Source organism: Schistocerca gregaria, chromosome 3, assembly GCF_023897955.1.
Source record: "Schistocerca gregaria isolate iqSchGreg1 chromosome 3, iqSchGreg1.2, whole genome shotgun sequence".
Taxonomy (NCBI): domain Eukaryota; kingdom Metazoa; phylum Arthropoda; class Insecta; order Orthoptera; family Acrididae; genus Schistocerca; species Schistocerca gregaria.
In genome coordinates this window covers 496,653,710-496,676,398 of record NC_064922.1, presented here as the reverse complement: position 1 = coordinate 496,676,398, position 22,689 = coordinate 496,653,710, and the positions used below count along the sequence as shown (strand labels likewise).

Sequence of the window (22,689 nt, the reverse complement as noted above, 5' to 3'; positions counted from 1 at the left end):
AGTATTGAAGCCCCAAACAGAAATTAAATCTGTGGAAAAATCAGCTTCAAATTCATGACTAGGAACGTGTCCCAGAACTCAAGGCACACATATTGCGGACTAGGCATGAACGACTACGTTTCAGTAATTGAAACATTTGACAGTTGGTAGTCAAAGAGATTCCAAGACTCTGCGTTTCTGAAAACTGATTTCGATTTATCTGTGAGATTGTTCTCGGTTTTGGCTGCTAATGTAGCCTTTTGTTATACAACAACTAATAAGAAAACTGTTCTAGATACGTCTCTGTAGGAGACTTCGATAGTAAAACGACCTTCATGGGTAACGAATGACTTCCATAAGAGGTAGCTCTTTCTGTAACAATAATGATGTAATATCTAGGTAATTGATCAAAACAATAATTAATAATTTTAATTATTGCATTACAGCAACACCCTGATGCAGTGAAACACGACAAGTTTGATAATGATGGAAGCAGAAGAAAGGAGAGGCAGAAATGATAACCACTACAACACCTCAGCATTATGGTCAACAGTGCTGCAAAAACTACCCAAGTGGAGTGCCCTCCCCAACACAAGTTTCAATTTCTATCCTCAGCTTGTTTTCCTCCTACGTTGTCACTCTTGCCAGGGCTCTCCGGCACTGGAATAACACCTCAGCGTTGGATGTACTGGGAAAGTCCTGTACTATATGTAATCTTATAGATCTTATAATCGCAGATAAATATGGGCCTTAAATGTCTCAGGGGAAAACTTTAATTATAAAATTTTCAGTCTTACATTCAGAGAAAAACACGAAAATGGAATTACAGATTCCTTGTATTATCATAGTGATTAAACGGTTACAACATTTATTACTGGCAACACAGTGAAAAAAATTTTAGTCAAGTAATATTATTTGTTGTAATTTTGTTTTTTAATGTATCCACTAATTACAACAGTCCCTTAGTTTGCTTATGAATCTGCTACTGGACGGTCAGAGTTCATCGGCGTAAGGCTGCAGCGGCACGTTCGTGTTCCAGAAGTCCATCCGTTCTGCATCTTTGTCGTGGGCCAGCGAAAAGTTGGCCTGCATCAGCATGTAGCTCCGGTTAGAATTGTTGTATGGTTCCCACACAACTGGGTCCGCTTCTGGAGTTGGTGTCCTGGGGAGAAACGGAACCACTGTCAACGTACTGACAGGAGTATTATCGCCTCTAATTATGTTTAAACTTTGCATTTGTAACTCTGTGAAAACAAATCTTCCTCTACTAGCTTTTTGACATGCCAACTGCACTGCATTAGTGCACATATTTTCATAGTCACATACTTAAGGGAACGCATAATTGTTTCGATTATGCCTTTAATATCTATCTGTGTTTAGGTGCTAAAACTGACTGCATGCAAACGGCGAGAAGTTGCTAGTACCGTGTTCAAGTAAAAATACTGTTGTCATTTGTTAACAGGCATGACCGTATAATTGTAGCGATAACGACCTACCCTCCATTTCTGCCAGTACCTTCGTCCTATCATGCAATCCTCATAAGTGACTACTGAACGTTTACTCACTTCTTTTCTTTATTTTGACTTGGTACTATGAGTTCATGACCATCTCAGGTCATTCATAAAACGTTCTTGCTGGTCATATTCGTATCCAAAATGATTATTACTATTTATTCTATGCACACGACAGATAACACAGACGAATATACTTTGGCCACTCAGTAGCCATGTTGGCGGGGAGGGGTTGGGAGTGGGGGTGGGGGGGTGGGGGTGGGGGGGGGTGGGGGGGAGCGGAAGTTCACGAGTCATGTGTAATGCAATTGTATCCTGATTCTTTCTCAGTTCATTCGGGTATACCACGCTTTCTCTAATTCACAAAACATTTAAAGATTTCCATTTATACTTTGGTGGTCTCTTACAACAAGGACTCAAAAATGGAGATATCATGATTGGTGGGGCCACAGTAAATTAGCACGAAGTGTACTCAGCATGAACTGAATTTACTAGTTCATAGAGAACAAGCACATGAACATGGAATATTATCAGTGGGCACAATCCCTCAACATATACACAATGTAGCGAAAATTATTCGAGAATGATACTTAAGAAGTGTTCTTCATTTAAAATACGACAGTTAATGTGATCAACCACAGCCCTAGTTCGGGATAGGAGAGTAATCTGATTGAAAACACTAACGCATGGCAACTATTTTTAATCCTACCATACAACAGCTTTCATAAGCTGGGATGAGTGTATAAAACTCAGCCACTAGAGCCCTAGTTCGGGATAGGAGAGTAATCTGATTGAAAACACTAACGCATGGCAACTATTTTTAATCCTACCATACAACAGGTTTCATAAGCTGGGATGAGTGTATAAAACTCAGCCACTAGAGCCCTAGTTCGGGATGGGACAGTAATCTGACTGAAAACACTAATGCATGGTAACTACTTTTAATCCTACCATACACCAGCTTTCATAAGCTGGGATGAATGTATAAAACTCCGTCACTAGTAAGAACTTCCCACTTATAAAGGATGCTTACGTTGCGCTGTTTTCAAGTTACTTAGCATTGAAGTTAGTCTATCGGGTCGTTGGGCGCGCAAATTCAGCCAGTTTCACGCGCTAAAATGCAGTAATTCACAGACATCTGTGGGTCCGTTTGTTGCCACTTGTTCAGACGCTCATTACCAGTTAAAATACGCCTTTTCCAGAAGTGATCAATTTCAGCTAGGTGAGCGAAAACTACATTTGTACGGCCTGAGAAAAGCAAATTAAATTTAGTGACACTGTCTCCGGGAGGAAGCTTGAATTTGCCCGCGAAACCTGACTGGCTATTCAGATTGTTTCTGGCCACTCTCTATATGTAGCCATCATAACAACGATTAATCAATATCATTTGCTGAATAACTGACGACCGGTGGAACGAAGTTCAGTGCAGGTATGGTTTGCCAGGGCCTGAATCTTAGCCTACCAATTACAAATAATATTACGGGATAGGTAGTAGTTCCATACGCAAATTAGTAATCATTATACTCAGTACAGTAAGTTTTATCGTTTATGTGAGTTCATGAAGGAGTGGGACTCAAAAAAATAGCACGTTGGTGGCTGATTGCCTGAACCTTGATTACGAGTAACAAAGAAAACTAAGAGGTAAATAGTAATTTCACACTCGGTACAGTTTATAAGAAATAAAGTGATAGTATGGCGTTCATGATGGGAGACACTATCTGGGGTAGTTCACCTGCCGAGTTGTAAGTTTTTTCAGGTGACGTCATAGAGGCTGGCGTGAGTGTTGATGATGATGATGAACTGATTATGAGGGCAAAACAGCACACTGTCCCTGAGCGGAGAAAATCGACCTTGACCCGTTGCACGGCAGCCGACCACTCAGCTAAGGAATTGTACCGTTTAAACAAGGTCATGTAGCACTAAGACGCAAATAACTAGCTTGTGAGTGGCTGATGGCCAGTATCTTCATACCTTTAGAAAAGGAACTTGTCGAACTGCAAAAAATGCTGCGGTAACTACTCGGTAAGCGGAACACATTGGGAACACATTGCAACTAGATCCGATCACGATATTCTAAGATATATTACAGCCCAAACGGCACACGACTAACAGTTTCTCTGTCCCAGGTAAACTGTCTCACTTAAAAGTTGCACTTTTCGCATGATTTCTTGTATGAAAAATTAGAAGTCGTACTAGGTCGCCATCTAACGCTGCAAGAATTTCAAAGAATGGACCTTAGCCCATTATACCAGAGGAGTGTTTATAGAAAGCGTTCTTCATTAACCGGCAGCTCTGGAAGAGTCGTTTGATATTCCCTTGTTCCACTGCGTCGGGCCGTGCCCGGGATTTGGGCAAGGTATCCATTACAAACTTTTCACTGCATTGCGTGCGAGAACCGGCGCGGCGTCCGCCCCAGTCACGGACTGTTCTCTCTGGCTCCAGTGTTACTTACCTACAAGATGAGTTAGTAATACTACACCAGGTCTATGAAATACTCTGAACAGACTGAAGTGAATTTTAAACTGCTTTTGTTCTCTTGTTTTTTCACTCACACTGCGCGAATTTGAAAGAATTTGAACTGCGTAAGAAAAAATAAACGTAAGTACTCATTCCTTCTCTAAAGTGGGCCGGGCAGAGTGAAGTAACAAAGACTACACACGGCCAGTCTACTAAGGCACCAGTTGCACTTAACATGTGAAAGGTCATGTATATGTGCAGACTGAAGCGACGAATGAAAAATTGTACCAAGGACGGGATTCGAGTCCAGATCTCCTTCGCACTAGGCAGATGCGCTAACCACTACGCCAACCTGCCACAGTGGCTTTGCACAACCTCACAGCATGACTGTCTGCTCAACTAAATGGTTTAAGGGGAATACAAAGTGGGCTGAGGTGTGAATGGGAACCAGCACTGAGGGGGAAGGCGTGCTAGGATATTCCTTGAAATTGTGCAGAACCACTGAGCCAGGGTGACGTAGTGGTTAGTGCGTCAGCCTTGTGAGCAGGAGGCCCGGGTAAGAATCCCGACCTTGGTACAAGCTTTCATTCGTCACTTATGTCTGCAAATATACACACATATCCAAAAATGTTTTGCATCACCTTGGTTCTGAGAGTTCCGGAACCTGTACAGAAAATTGGAATAGAGGTCAACATAAACATCATTTCCGCTTTTTTTATTGCTCATGAAAAGCACACACTGCATATTGTGCCACCATACAGCGATACCTTCAGAGGTGGTGGTCCCGATTGCTCTAAACACCGGTACTTCTAATACCCAGTAGCACGTCCTCTTGCACTGATGCATGCCTGTATACTATCCATAAGTACATCAAGGCACTGTTGGTCCAGATTGTCCCACTCCTCAACGTCGATTCGGCGTAGATTCCTCAGAGTGTTTGGTGAATCACGTCGTTCATAAACAGCCCTTTTCAATCTCTCCCAGATATGTTCGAATTGGTTCATGTTTGGAGAACATGCTGGCCACTCTAGTCGAGTGATGTCGTTATCCTGAAAAAAGTCATTCACAAGATGTACACGATGGGTCGCGAATTGTCGTCAGTGAAGACGAACTTCTTGACAATATGCTTCCGATATGGTTGCACTATCGGTCGGAGGATGGTATTCACGTACCGTACAGCCGTTACGGCGCCTGCCGTGACCAATAGCGGCGTAAGTAGGTCCAAAATAATGCCACCCAGTAACAGCTCTTTCAGGCTCTCTTGCATTACTTGCATATCAACACCCTTAAGACGCATTGCTTGAGATGAGCTGCAGTCATGGACTACGCGGCTGGTCCCTGCGGAGGTTCGAGTCCTCCCTCGGACATGGGTGTGTGTGTTTGTCCTTAGCATAATATAGGTTAAGTAGTGTGTAAGCTTAGGGACTGATGACCTTAGCAGTTAAGTCCCATAAGATTTCACACGCATTTGAACATTTTTTGCTTGAGTTGAAGCTAAGGACTTGTTGTACATCGTTGTTAGATCAGTCAGTAAGAACATTGCTTCATAAAGGCAAAGTACAGAGTTCGAATCGCGAAACAGCACAAAGTTTTAACCCAACAGGGAGTTTCAAAACATAACCCCATTGCAAAGTGAAAGATTCATTCTGAAAATGTGACGACGTTTTGGAACGGTCGGAAATAAATATTTGTCATGTGTCACCGGCAAGAATAAATCGAAAACGACGAAAGCTGTGAACACAGCAGCAGCACCATTAAACGACTCGGTTGACGACCGACATCGACCAAAGACGACCAATGTTGGTCTGAGTGCAGCCTACTCCACTGTCTCTAGCAAGAGAGGTACGGCAACAATTAATACTGTACTGTATTTGCATTCTGGAGAGGAGAGTATTCAAATTCCTACCCGGAATTTCTGTAACCCAGTTGAGGTGATTACCATGACGATTTCTTTGAATCGGATGTGCCCTATTCCTGTTCCGTCGCTGTTCTTCACAGTTTGTGATTCATGTCTAATGATCTCATACCGAAGATACTTTTAAACCACAATACTTCTTCACATTACGTATCCAGCGCCGGCAGCGTTATTTCTATGCTTGAAGTCCCTATTCATTTGGAAATGGATTGCGTGAAAACCTTACAAGTTTAGTTTAAGAAAGCAAACGTCTGTGAAATCTCGAGTAAGACAAACACCTCTCACGCCATACCATGAAGTCGTATATATAATGGAAATCGTAAGTAAATGATTACTTAAAGTTTGTTACTTGACCGTGTATACAAAAATATGACATTACTTACCTCAACGATAATTCATTTGAGGAATTAAAACACTGCACTGTCAGAAGGATCAGAAACTTTATTTAATCTCACTGTTCCTTGAATTTTATTTCGTAGTTGCGTTCACATTAATTTTGATTTTCAAATCGTTGTCTACAGTAAAGTTTCGTCATCAGTAAAACTGTAAAATAAAATATTGTAGCCTTCTGTCTGTGCAAAAGACAAGAGTTCATTACAGATGGCTAGAAAGTTGTTTACATACTTTGTATTTCGACCAAATGTATAATTTTAACATAAGGAATGGTTTGGTAATGAAGTAATAGGTTTGAAACTAGTTAGCATTAACTCTTAAATGTGAATATAATTAAAACAGGAAATTAAAGAGATGGTAAAGAAGACTGATTTTGAAACAAAACTTTAAATGTAATTATAATGCTTGGATGCATTTTTAATTGAAGTATAATATTGTCCCACCTATTGAATACAGTCTCTCTGACGACAGAACTAAAATTCTGTTTCAGGCTTCAGTTAACTAAAATAATCTTCATATCTCTAGCATTCTCGTTCAAAATTGGTCATGTACACGTGTTCTGGTATTGTTTGTGAATTATATGAACGCATTTGCATAACTTTATAGGAAAATTATGTTGCCCCTCTTTGCTGAGGATTTCCTTAAATTGTGACTGATAATGTGTAATTGTCGAACTTTCCTAACTGATGAGGACTCAGCCCCTTAAATCAGGATCTATTCACTAAAATCACAAGATTATTTCTCTGTTTCATCTTATTAACACCACAGAGGCCAAATTCACAGCAAAAACATAAAAACCACGCACTTGAATGTTTCTTTTTAATAAAACGCATGCAAAGCAGGACGTCCCTAAATATATAATGGTTGTAACATTCAGTCAATCGAAAACTGGCAACGGAAATAAGATGAAACTTATTTGGTAGTCGAGATGTTAGAGACTCCTGGGATATGAAGACCCTCGTCCGTAATGTAATATAGGATCTGATGAACAAAACCACCTTTATCCGCAAACAAAGATGAAATTAAAGTAAAGATAATGAGCTCATTCTCTATAGCTCATTCTAAAAATACACGAACAGAGTTTAACGTTTTGTGTGATATCACCTTCCCTTAGTTACATAGTAGAAGGTTCACAATACATGTATCCCAATGACAGACTAAATATCTTAAACGTTATTTATGGTGTATATCATATTCTACACTTACCCATATTTAGCAAAATTGGTCCAGTATCGGAGTATATTCCTACGTACTTTATCCTCTTCTGAGTTCGGATCCAAATTGTACTCGGTATCTTTTCTCAGGAATAGGAATGGTAGTTCACCCGAGTGAGTGACACCTGGAACAAGTGAACAATAACGGTTCTCCTACTTGAAGACAACATAATTTAAAAAAAAAATTGACATTCACACTGGATTTCCAGTGGTGAAAATTGTTTCAGCGTTTAGCTGCAACATATTTCGTTGCATCTCGTCTTTAGGAGTTTAAGTATCATTGGACATGTTGCTTATAGAACATGTATCTTGCGTTTACTGTCAGTTACGCTAAAGAGCCATGTTGAAACTCATTAACTTACATCTTATTTCAGAAACACATATCAAACCAGTCCTTTCTCTATTAAAAATGAAAAGGTAGGAGCACGAATTTAATTTTCTAAAGTATTTTAAATTACATCGTTAAGCTTAAAATCCTTACATTTCTTTACCTGAAGCAAAAATAAGAAGTATCGGGGAAAGTACGAGTAGATAGTACACAAGAAATTTCATGTTGGTGCATAACGCAGTGTGACGATACTCGTTGCTGGAGTAGACACAAGTATTTAAGTAGCGGAAGTCACCAGTTTCTAGTCTAATTTGGAGTCTATTTACGTTTGTCGTGATAATTTACACCGTCACATTTGCCCGTCCCTCATTAGCCAACCTTATTCCCCCCTTTTGTGGTTTTGGCAGCATACTTCTTTACAATTTAGGCAATTCTCAACGGTTCATGAAACGTCAGAAAGGTTCATTATAGTTTGGGCCTTGTCACTTTATTTAAATATTCTAGCGCTGCTATGAGCACTCACATGAGTACATACCACTTTATTTCAACAGTTTAGTATTATGAGAGCAAGGTTCTCACTTTAAGCAAATTTACAGGCCATTGCTGCTCCACCACTTCATTTAAGTAACTGAATACTCACATGGCCAATCTCACGTGTGGATTACATAAAGGTGTTTTAAGACAAATGGTGGGCAATGGCTTACGCAGCCTGGTACGCAACATCCACAAGCGTGAGCACCGTGGCTGCTGTCAGTGCCATTGTGAAGAGGTTGGCCCGTCCAGTGCAGCTGTTACTTTGAGTCAGAATAGAGACTCTGGCCTCGTCTTTGGATGTGTCTGTCCAGAATCCAGAAGGTATCCCCACTACATTGACAAAATTACAATTTCTCACTGTACGTCGCGTGCACACACTGGAAGACATCCACTGAACAAAGCACGCGATACATTTCAAGCGTATTAATGAGGATTTGAAATCCATAAGTCTATCTGTTATACCAGCTGCTCCTGGAATGACAAGATTTTGAGACCCACTGCAGCAGCATCCTCTACGACGGAAAACAACTATAAAAGTTACATCTCTCACTGGTATATATATATATATATATATATATGTGTGTGTGTGTGTGTGTGTGTGTTACTTTTGTGGGAGGAATTATTCACCAGGGAAAATAACTTAGTTATGAAGGAACTAGCTTTTCAGATATTGTGAGCAGATAGGCCTGAGAGTTTTGGTGCAAAGTGGCTCGTTGCTGACATCGTCGATGAGTCAATGGAATTGCCCAGTCCTCCCCTAAGACATCATGTGTTGTTGCCAGATTTTTCCTCTCTCCCTCCTCTGACACCATTTAAGGCAGGTCTATTGTCCTATGTAGAAAATGGTAAGAAATTCAAAACTGAAGGGAAATTCAAAATAGACCAGTTGTGCTAGTGAGTTTTCGCCCATTCCTGTGATGTGACTGTGGAAGTAGGACTATTGTCCTAATCATAAATTGGCAGGAAATCGAAGATGTCATGTTGATGGAAGTAGTTCACTTGTGGTAAATATAGAATTCAAGATGCCTTTTAGGTTTTCTCCCTTTGGTTTCACTCACATTTATTTCTCCTCCATGTCCAAGCCTGTCTGCCAGACAAAAAGTGCCAGTCTGGATACGGAAAATGGAAGTAATCAGTTTGCTGACCTGCCTAGCATATTTGTTAGAATGTGCTCAGCTCTGTAGTGACCCCCAGTTCTGTTTATAACAGTCAAGTCACTTAACGAATTTCTGAGTTTTCCCTCTGTTGTCACAATCTATAAAGTTTAAGTTTGCCAGAAAATACAAAATGGCCAACACGTAAGTCATACAGCATCGAGTTATTCAAATTCAAAAATCATAAGCCCACTTTCCCCTCACCACTCTGACATCGCAGTTGAAATAATTTAACCCCCCAACGAGCTACCTTCAGTTTAAACTCCAAGAACTCACTTCTAAGTGCAAAATGGCGGGAAAATTCACAATATTCGCTTGTCTTAAGTTTAAAAATGGTGAAAAATTCAAAATTTATCACCCTAAGTTTAAAATGATGGGGAGTCCACTAATTGTCTGAACTATAGAGCAGCACTTGGTGAGAACCCCATTAGGTGTCAGAACTATAAAGCACTTGTCCTAAATTTAAAACTATATAACACACTGATGCAGGCTGTATAATTGTCAGATACCACTTACTGTCATATGTTGTGGGGAAAAGGATAGGAGAGGTATTCACTCGTCTCTTCATTTAAACGCCTGGGCCCCGAGCTGCGCCATACCAATACGAAAGTCGTACCGCAGGTACTAGCTTGCGCCAACTCCTGATCATCGCACAATGTGCTGCCCTGTCCTGAGCACGCCATGCTAGAGAATCAGCCCAGGCTGGCTAACCACATCAAACTCAGCATAGGTATCACTCAGAGTGCATACATGACGTCACACGGTCGCAAGTCAGCGGCAGCTTTTACCTACATGCTACGAATCTGAACAGGCCGGCAGCGTGTTATCACTTTGGAATGTGGCACATGTTTGTCGGTAACCTAATTGTAGGACAGGGCTACAGCTACGTATACGTGTCAGCTGAAGATGAATTGCAATACAAGGAATCTGAGAAGTGCCTAGTTTGACATCGCTGAGGATACAGTTTGCATCCACCGCTTCCTGACTGGTGGCATATGGAACTTGCAATCCATCTTACACATTCCCAGTGTACTTACTCGTATTCCACAACTTGAACAGGTATGATGTACATGAATACTTGATGAAAATTAATTGGTTACTGGTCTGCTGGCGTGCACTGAGTGGTATGTTTTATTTACGAAGGAGGTTAATAAGTAATATTATATTATAGATTTTAGATTTGTACAGGCATCACTCCAAAGCTTGTCTGACACTTTGTGTCAGGAGATATACCCTGCACAACAGAATTAAAGGATTATATGTTTGAAATCCTGTAATTCTCACCCATGTGCATGCATAAGCTCGAAATTTGACTCAAAGACGCCTACAACCTTCTTTCTGTAATCGTGCAGAAGCATGGTGCCCTGTAACGTCACCCTTGGCCTGGACTACACATCAAATAACGAGCTGAAATCAGATTTCACTCTGCAGCGGAGTGTGCGCTGATATGAAACTTCCTGGCAGATTAAACCTGTGTGCCGGACAGAGACTCGAACTCGGAAACTTTGCCTTTCGCGGGCAAGTGCTCTACCAACTGAGCTACCCAAGCACGACTCACGCCGCGTCCTGACAGCTTTACTTCTGCCAGTAGCTCGTCCCCTACTTTCCTTTCTTTCAGGAGTGCCAGTTCTGCTAGGTTCGCAGGAGAGCTTCTGCAAAGTTTGGGAGGTAGGGGACGAGGTACTGGCAGAAGCAAAGCTGTGAGGACGGGGCGTGAGTCGTGCTTGGGTAGCTCAGTTGGTAGAGCACTTGCCCGCGAAAGTCAAAGGTCCCGAGTTCGAGTCTATGTCCGGCACGCAGTTTTAATCTGCCAGGAAGTTTCAAATAACAAGCTGTCGACACATGCGGAAAAAGGCCATGGCTCAGAAGTTCATGTAATGTATAAGGTAGGTTAATGATAGAATTAGCAATAAACTCCACCACAATTATGCCCAACGCCACCGTGGACTTGTCACACAATGGGAGAGTCGTCACAGCCTCTCTTACCCACATGTTACCACTTCTTTTGATTCGCCTGCGACAGAGGTTAGCGCTGCGATACCCAGCGTAGAAATCGCGCTGTTTTCTTATGAGTGGTTATGGAAAACATTCAAGACACACCGCCGATCAGAATCGGCAAGAAAAGGCCCCAGAGTGTGGCATTGTCGTACAATTCCTTTTCCAGCCTGCTTGTAACATGGAATCTCATTTTTCCTCCATTTAATTTTTGTAAGTTCAGCTACCTCCTCAACACGAGCTTTAGCCTTCAGGTAACTGACTAGTGGGTAGTTGGAATGTGTTAAATGAATCAGGCTGAAAAAAGTTGTCATGGTTACTCCTCACCTTGGTCAATTTCTATGTTGTGGTTCTTAAATATGTATGCCCATTACAATATCTGGTGCAGTCAGAGCAAGAGGAACACCATGGTTGAATAAAAGAACAATCCTTTAGTAATGTCACACAGAACTACTCTACACATAATCTATGTTATTGTCAAACATGTACATGCACACACAAACTGAAACTCTTAAGAAGCACTTACCGAATCTTATGTAGGTGATTAGTGGAGACGGGTTATGGGGGGGGGGGGGGGGGGAGGGGGCACCGTTCCACGCCAATTGAACAGCCGGTGATTTCATACGCTCGATTATGGCATCCGACCATAGCTCAGTACAGGAAGCGGCAGCTTGGCAACAGCATTAAGTGGCCTTCTGCAGGTTGGCATCCCACAACGTTGACAAAGCATGCGTCATCTAGGCAATCACAGGATTGTGACACATCTGCTTCCATCAGTGGTGACTCCAAATCTGGTGATCTCAGCTAGCTGTGACCATATGTGTTGTGGTATGGCTAACCTACTCTGAACTCTCTAGATGGGGGCAGGCCGGTGACTTAATGGCAGTAACCTACTGCACCCAAATCACTGCACAGCGAGCTACTTACCAGGGCTGGTGCTTGTATGTTTTGTCAGTAGCTCCAGACCCTGCATTCTCAGGGTGCACTGCCCTTCCCTGATGCAGAGTTGAACTGTGGCACAGAAACAGCATTCCAAATGACGCCCAAGTAATACAATCCCATGGTGATAGAGCTACAATACTAACAGAAGTGCAAAATGGCCAGGTATTTTTATACTTCTGATCTGCACTTGTTTGGGCTTTGCTGTCTTGTGGCACGTATACCTAACATTTTGGTGTATTGCATCTACCACTGGGGTAATGCTGTATCAATTGTCTCCAGGCAGGCTCACCTCACAACACTGTGATGGCTGTGTTATAGTTTATGAAGCATGAAACCCATACTTGCCTATAATTCATTTCCAACTTTGGACCAAATACGGCTGGTGCATATTGCAATGCCCTCCCCATTAACAAGGCAAAGTCCCTCAGATCGCCTTATAGTAGATCACCCATAAGCAAACTAGAGTACAAATTCCTCTGCAACTGACTCTAACCTGCTCTCGACTTAAAATTGCTCTAACCACTACGTTTTGTTGTGTACTACTTATCACATTCCCCGACAGTTAGGTTTTCGAATAACTTAACTTAGCGTTGTAGTTCTCCCTACTGTCTCTTAGGTTCTTGGAATATAATTCACCATGATCTGAACATTATCCGGGTACAAACTGCGTCTTGTATTCCCCTTCTTGTACATGTAAACAAGGACTATGCTTAGCAGAGTAAGTTTTGCTACAGTACTTGGCCTGAGAATGATAAATGTTATTTGTTTCCGGTACTGGTTGACCTGTACAGATCTACATGCCGTACTAGCGTCTCCACGGAGACACACCTTTCCTGCTCGTTAACGAGTTTATTCACTGAAGAGCCAAAGAAACTAGTACACCTCCATAATACCGTGTGAGGCTCCCGTGAGCATGCCGAATCGCCCCAGCATGACGTGGCATGGACTCGACTAACGTCTGAAGTAGTGCTGGAGAGAACTGACATCATGAACCCTGCAGGGCTCTCGATAAATCCGTAAGAGGACGAGAAGGTGGAGATTTCATCTGAACAGCACGTTGCAAGGCATCCTAGATATGCTCAATAATGTTCATGTCTGCGGAGTTTGGTGGCCACCGGAAGTGTTTAAACTCAGAAGAGTGTCCCTGGAGCCAATCTGTAGCAATTCCAGACGTTTGGGGCGTCGCATTGTCCTGCTAGAATTGCCGAAGTCCATCGGAGTGCATAACAGACACTAATGGATGTAGGTGATCAGACAGGATGCTTATGTACGTGTCACCTGTCAACAGTCGTATCTAGATGTTCCAGCGACCCCATATCACTCCAACTACGCACGCCCCATACCATTTCAGAACCTCCATCTCATTGAACAGCCCCCTGCTGACATGCAGGGTCCACGGAGTCATAAGATTGTCTACATACCCTTACACGTCCATCCGCTCAATACAATTTGCCCAAATCGAGTTCAAAATTGCACTGCTTTTTATACCTCGTTTCAACCAGCTTTCGGTCGTACTACAATATTGGCATTGCTACTGTTTATTTCGGAGGGTAACTCGGGGATCTTGCTACAGACACTTCGACAATTTACTAACATGAGATTAAGCATATTTAAATCCTTTGGAATGACCTGTTTAGGCGAACTAACAATTTTTACAGTTGGCACACCCACATCAGTGACATGAACTGGTAATTTTTCAGGCCAAAGGTTTGTTTCCCGTGGGGAGGAACCTAATCTAAAGAACCCCCATGTGCACGCCACAAGTACTGTGCTACCCATGTAGTTGCTTCCTGGTGTAGTACACCCCTGATCTATCGAGGGACGTTCTATTATCTTCCACCCCATAGTGCCGATCGAGGAATCTACAACTATTTCCGTCACAGAGTCGACATAGCCTCTGGTTTAGATCCTCCACTCGACTCCAAACCAGAGGACCCCAGTCCACCCTGGGTACGATGCTGCAGATCGTCAACTTGGCTTCCACTTCTCGAGAGATGGAGGCCGCCTTCGCCAATTTAGCCAGCCGTCGAAAGGACCCAAGGATTTCCTCGGAACCCCGACGACAGGCGTCGTTGGTGCCGACATGTGCAACAATCTGCAGCTGGCTGCACCCACACTCTCGATAGTCCCCGGAGGAGCCTCTTCCACATCCCGGACAAGGGCCGCTGGCAAGCACACCGAGTGAACGTTGGACTTCTTCACCGCCCTAGCCGCTATGTTCCTGAGGGGCTCCATGACCCGCCTAACATTGTAACTCCCAATAACTAACAAACCCCTACCCCCACATGCCCGTCCGGACCTTGCTGAAGGAGTGGCCACTATCCTGGCAGAAGGTGCATTCTGATCCGGCTCAGCCTCCCCCCAGCATCAGATAGCACACTGAATCTATTAGAAAAGTGCATGGGATTTGGCAGGAGCCTGCGTCCCCCATGCAGCCTTCTCCTTGAGGCTCGAGACGTAGACACAGTCCACCACCCACACTGAGGTGAGAGTGGGCCGGCCGGCTCAGTCGCACCTGAGGACGGCTCAATGACAGAGACCTGTGACATCACCCCTGCAGAGGGTGCCCCAGGCACCCCATCCCCAACGCATCTCAAGGTGGCACTCTGGAGCTTGTTGACTGTGGCCAACAAAGCTTCCTGAATCCGCAAAGAACAGACACAGTCCCTATCCATCTAGCTAGGAACTGTTTTACTATAAAAACTTAAGGAAACATACTGCCACACAAGGTTAACAGCTACACTCTAGTTGGCACAAAGGACACTCAATAATTAAAATAAAAATTTGTCGTATAAACTAGATCTGGTGCTTACTTTCCTCCTAAGGGCTATTTAGTGAAGACTAAAAATAAGACAGTGACCTACAGTAAACTGCTATGGGCTATCTAGTGAATATTATTAACGAATTAAAGAGTGACCTAGGGTAAACGGCGAGGTGAGTTTTAGCTTTCTGCTAACTAAACCGTATGTAAGAAGGGCTCAGAAGTTGTATTGTAACACTGATTTACTCAAATATTCTAGCGTAATACTACTTTACCACATATTTTACGTCTGCTGAACTGTTAACGGTCGAAGGTTGCGCTAGTCAAACGCATACAAGTGAGGTTAGAATTCACGGTCACTATCACTATTCCCAATAAAAAGTATAAATACCGCTAACTTCACTGTATCGAGTCTAATAAACGTGAATACTGAGTATTGTACACTGACTTAAACTGATTAACCCTCGTATTTATAATGTGAATAAACCTTTACGTACACACGAAAAATGGCCTAGTGAAACATATTCCACAACTTGGTATGGCCCTCGACATTTTGCATAAATTTGTTTCGTCTTCTCCTTTGGAGCGTAGAAAATCGTCAAAATTACCCATTGGCCAGCCATGTACTGTGACATTCTTGCTTTACGGCTCACCACTTTTTCTTGCTTTTCTAGCGCCTACGTATTAGCTCTGCGCACCCTGCCCAATAGCTCTCTCATCATTCTAGTAACCTCTTTAAAAAATTCTCCTGTGACGGCGTCTTATGGCCATATGCACTGAAACGCCACAGAAACAGCTATAGGCATCGTATTGAAGTACAAAGATATGTAAACAGGCAGGAGCTGTGGTCGGAAACTCCTATACGAGACAACAAGTATCTGGCACAGTTTTTGATCGGTGACTGCTGCTACAATAGCATGTTAACAAGATTTAAGTGAGCCTGAACGTGGTATTATAGTCGGCGCACCAGCGATGGGACACAGCATCTCCGAGGAAGCGATGAAGTGGGGATTTTCCTGTACGACTATTTCACGAGTGTACCGTGAATATCACGAATCTCGGGAAAACATCAAATCTTGGACATCGTGGAGGCCGGAAAAAAAATCCTGCAAGAATGGAACAAACGACGATTGAAGAGAATCGCTCAACGTGACAGAAGTGCAACCCTTCCCCAAATTTCTGCAGATCTCAATGATGGGCCATCAACAAGTGTCAGCGTGCGAACTGTTCAACGAAACATCGACTTGGGCTTTTGGAACCGCAGGTCCGTTCGTGTACACTTGATGACTGCACGACACAAAGCTTTACACCTCGTCTGTGCCCGTCAACACTGAGATTGGGCTGTTGATGACTGGAAACATGTTGCCTGGTCGGACGAGTATTGCTTCAAATTGTATTGCTCAATCTGGTGGAGGTTCTGTAATGCTATGGGGCGTCCGTAGTTCGAGTGATATGGGGCCGCAGGAACGTCTAGATACGACTCCTGACAGGTGAGACGTACATAAGCATCCTGTGTGATCACCTGCATCCATTCGTGTCCATTGTGCACTCCGACGGACTTCGGAAATTGCAGCAGGACAATGCGACGCCCCACACGTCTGGAATAGCTACAGATTAGCTCCAGGGACACTTTCTGAGTTTAAATACTTCCACTGGCCACCAAACTCCCCAGACGTGAACAGTATTGAGCATATCAAGGATGCCTTGCAACGTGCTGTTCAATAGAAATCTCCACGCCCTAGTACTGTTACGGATTTATGGATAGCCCTGCATGATTCATAGGGTCAATTCCCTTCAGCGCTACTACAGACATTAGTCGAGTCCATGCCATGTCGTGTGGTGGCACTTCTGCCTGCCCCTGGGGTCTCTACATGATATTAGGCAGGTGTACCAGTTTCTTTGGCTCTTCAGTGTACTACCTCATACGCTGACAATCCTATATTTGTGTGCTGCTTCTAGTTGTATGCTGAGACCGCCTTAAAGAGACATCCCATTTGATACACTGTGCGTACACATACTGTAAGATCCTAACATTTTCTCCATAGTTCTATGAACCTTTTCCACCCTACCATTAACTTGAGGATGTAGAGGACAAGTTCTCAGTTTCTTCACACAGCAGCTGACACCGTTCTTTGAACAAATCTGATATAAAGTTGGTTCTCTTGTCAGTCACTATCGTCTCAGCTATCCTGAACTTCAGAGTCCAGTTTTTTACTAACGCTTGTCCTACTGTTGCTACCTGTAGGTCTTGACCATTTACATTTATCTGGAAAAAATGGTCTAAAATCACGAGTACAAAATTATTACCTCCAGGCGACTTGTTGAAAGGATGTAAAACATCAGTGAACGATTGAAAAGATGCTAATGCTTCACGTAACCTTTGCAATGGTCCTCTTGTCCGACACTAATCCTCTCTTGTGCACAGTATATGCAATTCCGCACATATTGACCCATGTCCGCCTTGCTATTCTTCCATCTCTCTTAATTATTTCTCTCTCAGTTTGGCTGATACCACCACTCAAGATCGCAGTTAGCTTCTCTGCACAGAACTCATTCTGAAAACAAAATTGTGACTACTTATGCAACAGTTTACATTCGTCATCCATTTCCTGTGCTGTGTGCTGTTTCTTAAGCTCATTGTCTCCTGTTTGTAATACCACTACTTTCCTACTTAATCAAGCTGCATTCCCGTGTTTCTATCCAGGTTTATGTACAAACTCAAGATGAAACACACTCAATGGTATGGCACATTGTCTCAGCCTGCTATATGGAACCTTCCACCCCAGCAACAATTTCAACGCTGCATGGTCTGTCACCATTTGGAACTTCTTTCCATAGAGATAACATCTGATGTAGGTGATTCCATAGATAAGCCGCCACATTTCCTGTCACGTCGTGGAGTAGTTCTTCTCTGTCTCTGTGGAGTAGTTTTGTCGTCTGTCTTGCTTTGGCCACCAGATGTTCCATATCCTCAATCTCCTGACTCAGCATAGAACTGAGTGCATGACTGGATACACCGCATGACAGAATGAATTCTTTATTGAAATTTGTAAACACAAAGACCGAACTCGTCGTCAGAGCTTCTTTCCGCTTCTCAAAAGCACATTGATAATTCTCTGAGCATACAAAATCTGAATCTCTTTCCAGCAATTGGAATAATGTCCTTGCAGTACCTACAAACCCTTTTATGAACCTTCTTATAATAATTCGTGATGCCAAGGTACGATTGCAGTTTCTTTGGCGATTCAGGTACAGGATATTCATGTTCAGCATTAACTAACCTTGGGTCCATCTCAATCCCATCCTTAATAAGAAAGTGACCAAGGTATTCCACCTCTTCTAGCACAAAATTACGCTTCCTGAATTAAAAATTGAACTTGCTCAACCTCAAGAATACCTCCTTCAGGTGCTTTATGTGCTGCTCCATGTCACTTGCAAAGACGATTCAAGATACACCATGCGCTGATGTGTTTTTAAATCTCTCAGAACCCCGTTCAGCAATCTCTGAAACGTTGCATGTGCGTTTTTCACTCCAAAAGGCATCCTCCAGAACTGATAATGTTCCCAAGGTGAAGAAAATGCTGTTTTTAGTCAGTCCTCTGGAGCTACTTCTAGCTGATAGGAGTTGCTTTTTGAGTCCATCGTTGAAAAATATTTGCAATTTCCTAAACAGTATATAGTTTCTATGATGTTCAGAAAGATTAGGCAGCAATTAAAGTCTTGGCTTTCAGGTGTCGATAATCGCAACAAAACCTGTTTTTTCGCGATTCCTCTTGTGATTTATTTCGAGAATTCCGACAATTTGCCCCTCCCCCTCCGGGGGGTTATTACTATCCTGAATAATTTCATCCTTTATCTGCTGATTGACGATTTCCTCCAGAACTGACTGCAATTACCTCAGTAATCTATATGGTTTACGGCAAATCAGTGATTCATTGAGTGTTAGTGTTTGGTACTGCATAATATGCACTGGTGGCAACAGTCCTTTTGGAAAAAAGAAATCCTTAAATTCCAACAGTAATTATTCCACTTGTTTCTTACTCTTCCAGGATATCCATGTAAGCTATTAACAACCGTTGTGTTAACCTTAAATACTTGACACTGAAATTATGCACTAACACAGGTACCATTTTTTCCGCATTTACCTATTGTTTGCATACAGCCCTTCTTTTCACTAATCAACCTGCCTAATCCAACACTTCATTTACTTCCAACCGTTGTACCACACAACATCCTTACCGGTAACCTAGACTTTACATTAACTCAGAGTGATTTCCCAGTACTGCTGGGTACCCAGTTGTGTGAATCGAGCCTTAGTATGATTGTTCATGGCTTAAGCGGTTTGTCATACTCAATAGATTTCCCTTGTGGTATCGCTACACTGGCAATTGTTTCGGCCAACTCAAACAATTTCGTCAAGTTCCACCACAAGTTCAATTTTGGCCCAATGCTGATGCAGGAAATTCAACCCCAGAATCATCTCATAATCCTCAGTTACATGTGGCACAGGTCTTACACATTGTCTGAACTGAACTGTACCCAGGCAAAAATCTACATTCACTAATCCCAACAGTCAACAGTGTGAAGTCTTTATTCTCCATTCCATGCAATCTATACCATGTTGGGTTTCACTGTTTATGTTCCACCAGGTGCCAATGGCAACCGACAAATATGCCTCTGTGTCCAATAACAACCTGCAATTCTTCTTTCCCGCTACTCATTTCACCGCACCATTCATGCTTGCGTATGACTCTGCTGTACATAACTTTACTGGGAATGCCTGTAATTGTACCTCAGGTTCCCTTTGGCATTTAACGTCCTTTGCACTGCCTCCCGTAAAATTACTTCATTCACCATAGCGTCCTGCCCCAAATTGTATGTACAACCCTTAATATCTCTTATCCTATCCCCATAATCTAGTGATTCACCATGCTTTGTTGCCACGCCCTACTGTTCTCTAAAATGTTTGGCAGTGTTATGCTTCCTATACCTTTGAATAACTCACTTTTAAATTCTTCAAAACTTTCGGTTCCCTTGAGGGCTTTCACTTCTGCAGTTAATCTTAATTTTGCTACCCTCAAAATTCCTTGACAGACCGTCACTCCATCTCTGTCCAGTTCCTAAGATCCTCCACAAAAGCTACCACATTCTAGGTTGAGCTGCAAGAGAAAGGAACAACTAAACTCACAGCTGGCAAATCTACATTTTGCTGTCTCGACTGAGCTTCTAATAGACCATGTATCTCACTGTTAACTGCTGTTAATCGTGCAAGCTTTCCAATAATATATGAAAAGCATTTGGGTTGAGAGAGAGGTGGTGGGGGTACAGGATGATTGGCGGGTCATGGTTTTAAGGGATGCGTTTGGACCCCCATGATACAGGCAAAGGTGGACCCTATATTGAAGTGGGAAAATCAAACTACCAATTCCTATAAAAGCTATGAAACAGTGTGTGAGCTTTCATGCATCTTTATTCACGAACTGATTCCTACAGTAGCCCAGTAGAGCGGGCTGGAGATTGTGATGGAGTAGTAAAAAGGGTTGAGTGTACGGCAGGGGACACTTGGCTGGTAACATGTGATTCGCACATATAGTGATATTACTGGAGCTGAATCACAAGAAAATTATATTTTTTTATTATGTTTCTGTTTGAAAACAATAAAATATAAGTGCTGTGATTATTTTAAATGAGGAACGAAAATATTTCTGAGTATTCGTTCCTAAATATGGTGTTTTTGCCCATAAATGAAAATTCTATTTGCAGCTGAAGCTGTGTGAGATACGTTACGATCCATAGAAGATTATTTGCTGTACTGGACTCTGTAAAGTTGTCTAGAGTGAAGTTATTTCCTTCTGAGATTGGTTAGATCGACATTAGTGACGATGTTGGATAGTGGTGGAGCCAAAGTTGGCGATTACGAAGAGATTTAGTGACTGAGTAGCTCAAAGAGGACCTGATACAGTAAGAAAGCGCAAAATTAGATAAAGAAATGGAAGGGTCAGCCTCTAGGCAATGGGGCATTTTGACCGTAGATGACTTTTTCCAGACTAGATCTTGTGGTAAAGATGGCTGCAAAGTTAGTAGCACACTTAAACTCAATTTTCATCTTTATCAGCAGATGGCCTAGGTTAAACACGTTACCTTTAAGTTTTTTGTACTTACCCCATTCTGTAGCATTCACATGCTCACCGCGGTAATCAAACTCATAATAGAAGACTGGCAAGTCAGTGATTTCAGTCACTTTCCTTACGAAAGCGTCAGCTGCCTCGAAGCTTCCCTTGTCGAGGTTGAACTTTTTCAAGGAAAGAGAAGTCAATTGTAACAGAGGAACACTGAAATGAATAAGGCAAATTTTGCACTTTATATACAATAATTGTGAAGTTATCTTAAGACGACATTTAGCTTCACATGTACCAAATGAAAGTGTTGTTGTTGTTGTTTTTGTTGTGGTCTTCACTCCTGAGACTGGTTTGATGCAGCTCTCCATGCTACTCTATCCTGTGCAAGCTTCTTCATCTCCCAGTACCTACTGCAACCTACATCCTTCTGAATCTGATTGGTGTATTGATCTCTTGGTCTCCCACTGCGAATTTTACCCTCCATGCTGCCCTCCAATGCTAAATTGGTGATCCCTTGAAGCCTCAGAACATGTCCTACCAACCGATCCCTTCTTCTAGTCAAGTTGTGCCACAAACTTCTCTTCTCCCCAATCCTATTCAATACCTCCTCATTAGTTATGTGATCTAACCATCTAATCTTCAGCATTCTTCTATAGGACCACATTTCGAAAGCTTATATTCTCTTCTTGTCTAAACTATTTATCGTCCATGTTTCACTTCCATACATGGCTACACTCCATACTCATACTTTCAGGAACGACTCCCTGACACTTAAATCAATACTCGATGTTAACAAATTTCTCTTCTTGAGAAACGCTTTCCTTGCCATTGCCAGTCTACATTTTATATCCTCTCTACTTCGATCATCATCAGTTATTTTGCTCCACAAATAGCAAAACTCCTTTATTACTTTAAGTGTCTCATTCCCTAACCTAATTCCCTCAGCATCGCCCAACTTAATTCGACTACAATCGATTATCCTCGTTTTGCTTTTGTTGATGTTCATCTTATATCCTGCCTTCAAGGCACTACCTATTCCGTTCAACTGCTCTTCCAAGTCCTTTGCTGTCTCTGACAGATTTACAATGTCATCGGCGAACCTCAAAGTTTTTATTTCTTCTCCATGGATTTTAATTCCTACTCCGAATTTTTCTTTTGTTTCCTTTACTGCTCGCTCAATATAGAGATTGAATAACATCGGGGAGAGGCTACAAACCTGTCTCACTCCCTTCCCAACCACTGCTTCCCTTTCATGTTCGTCGACTCTTATAACTGCCATCTTTTTTCTGTACAAATTGTAAATAGGCTTTCGCTCCCTGTATTTTACCCCTGCCACCTTCGGAATTTGAAAGAGAGTATTCCAGCCAACATTGTCAGAAGCTTTCTC

The 22,689-nt window shown here is 42.4% G+C and overlaps 1 protein-coding gene across 3 annotated transcripts in view; it reads right to left on the bottom strand.

Annotated features, from left to right (window-relative positions):
* Positions 1-729: 729 nt before the first annotated feature.
* LOC126354065 (juvenile hormone esterase-like) overlaps positions 730-22,689 on the bottom strand; it is a 285,547-nt gene continuing 263,587 nt past the window's right edge. For all 3 annotated transcript variants that reach the window (XM_050003436.1, XM_050003437.1, XM_050003439.1), the window contains exons 8-10: positions 21,346-21,475; positions 7,462-7,594; positions 730-1,141 (exon numbers count right to left, since the gene is read on the bottom strand). In XM_050003436.1, the coding sequence (XP_049859393.1) occupies positions 973-1,141; positions 7,462-7,594; positions 21,346-21,475 (432 nt within the window). In that variant the 3' untranslated portion in view covers positions 730-972. The remainder of the gene's footprint in view (positions 1,142-7,461; positions 7,595-21,345; positions 21,476-22,689) is intronic.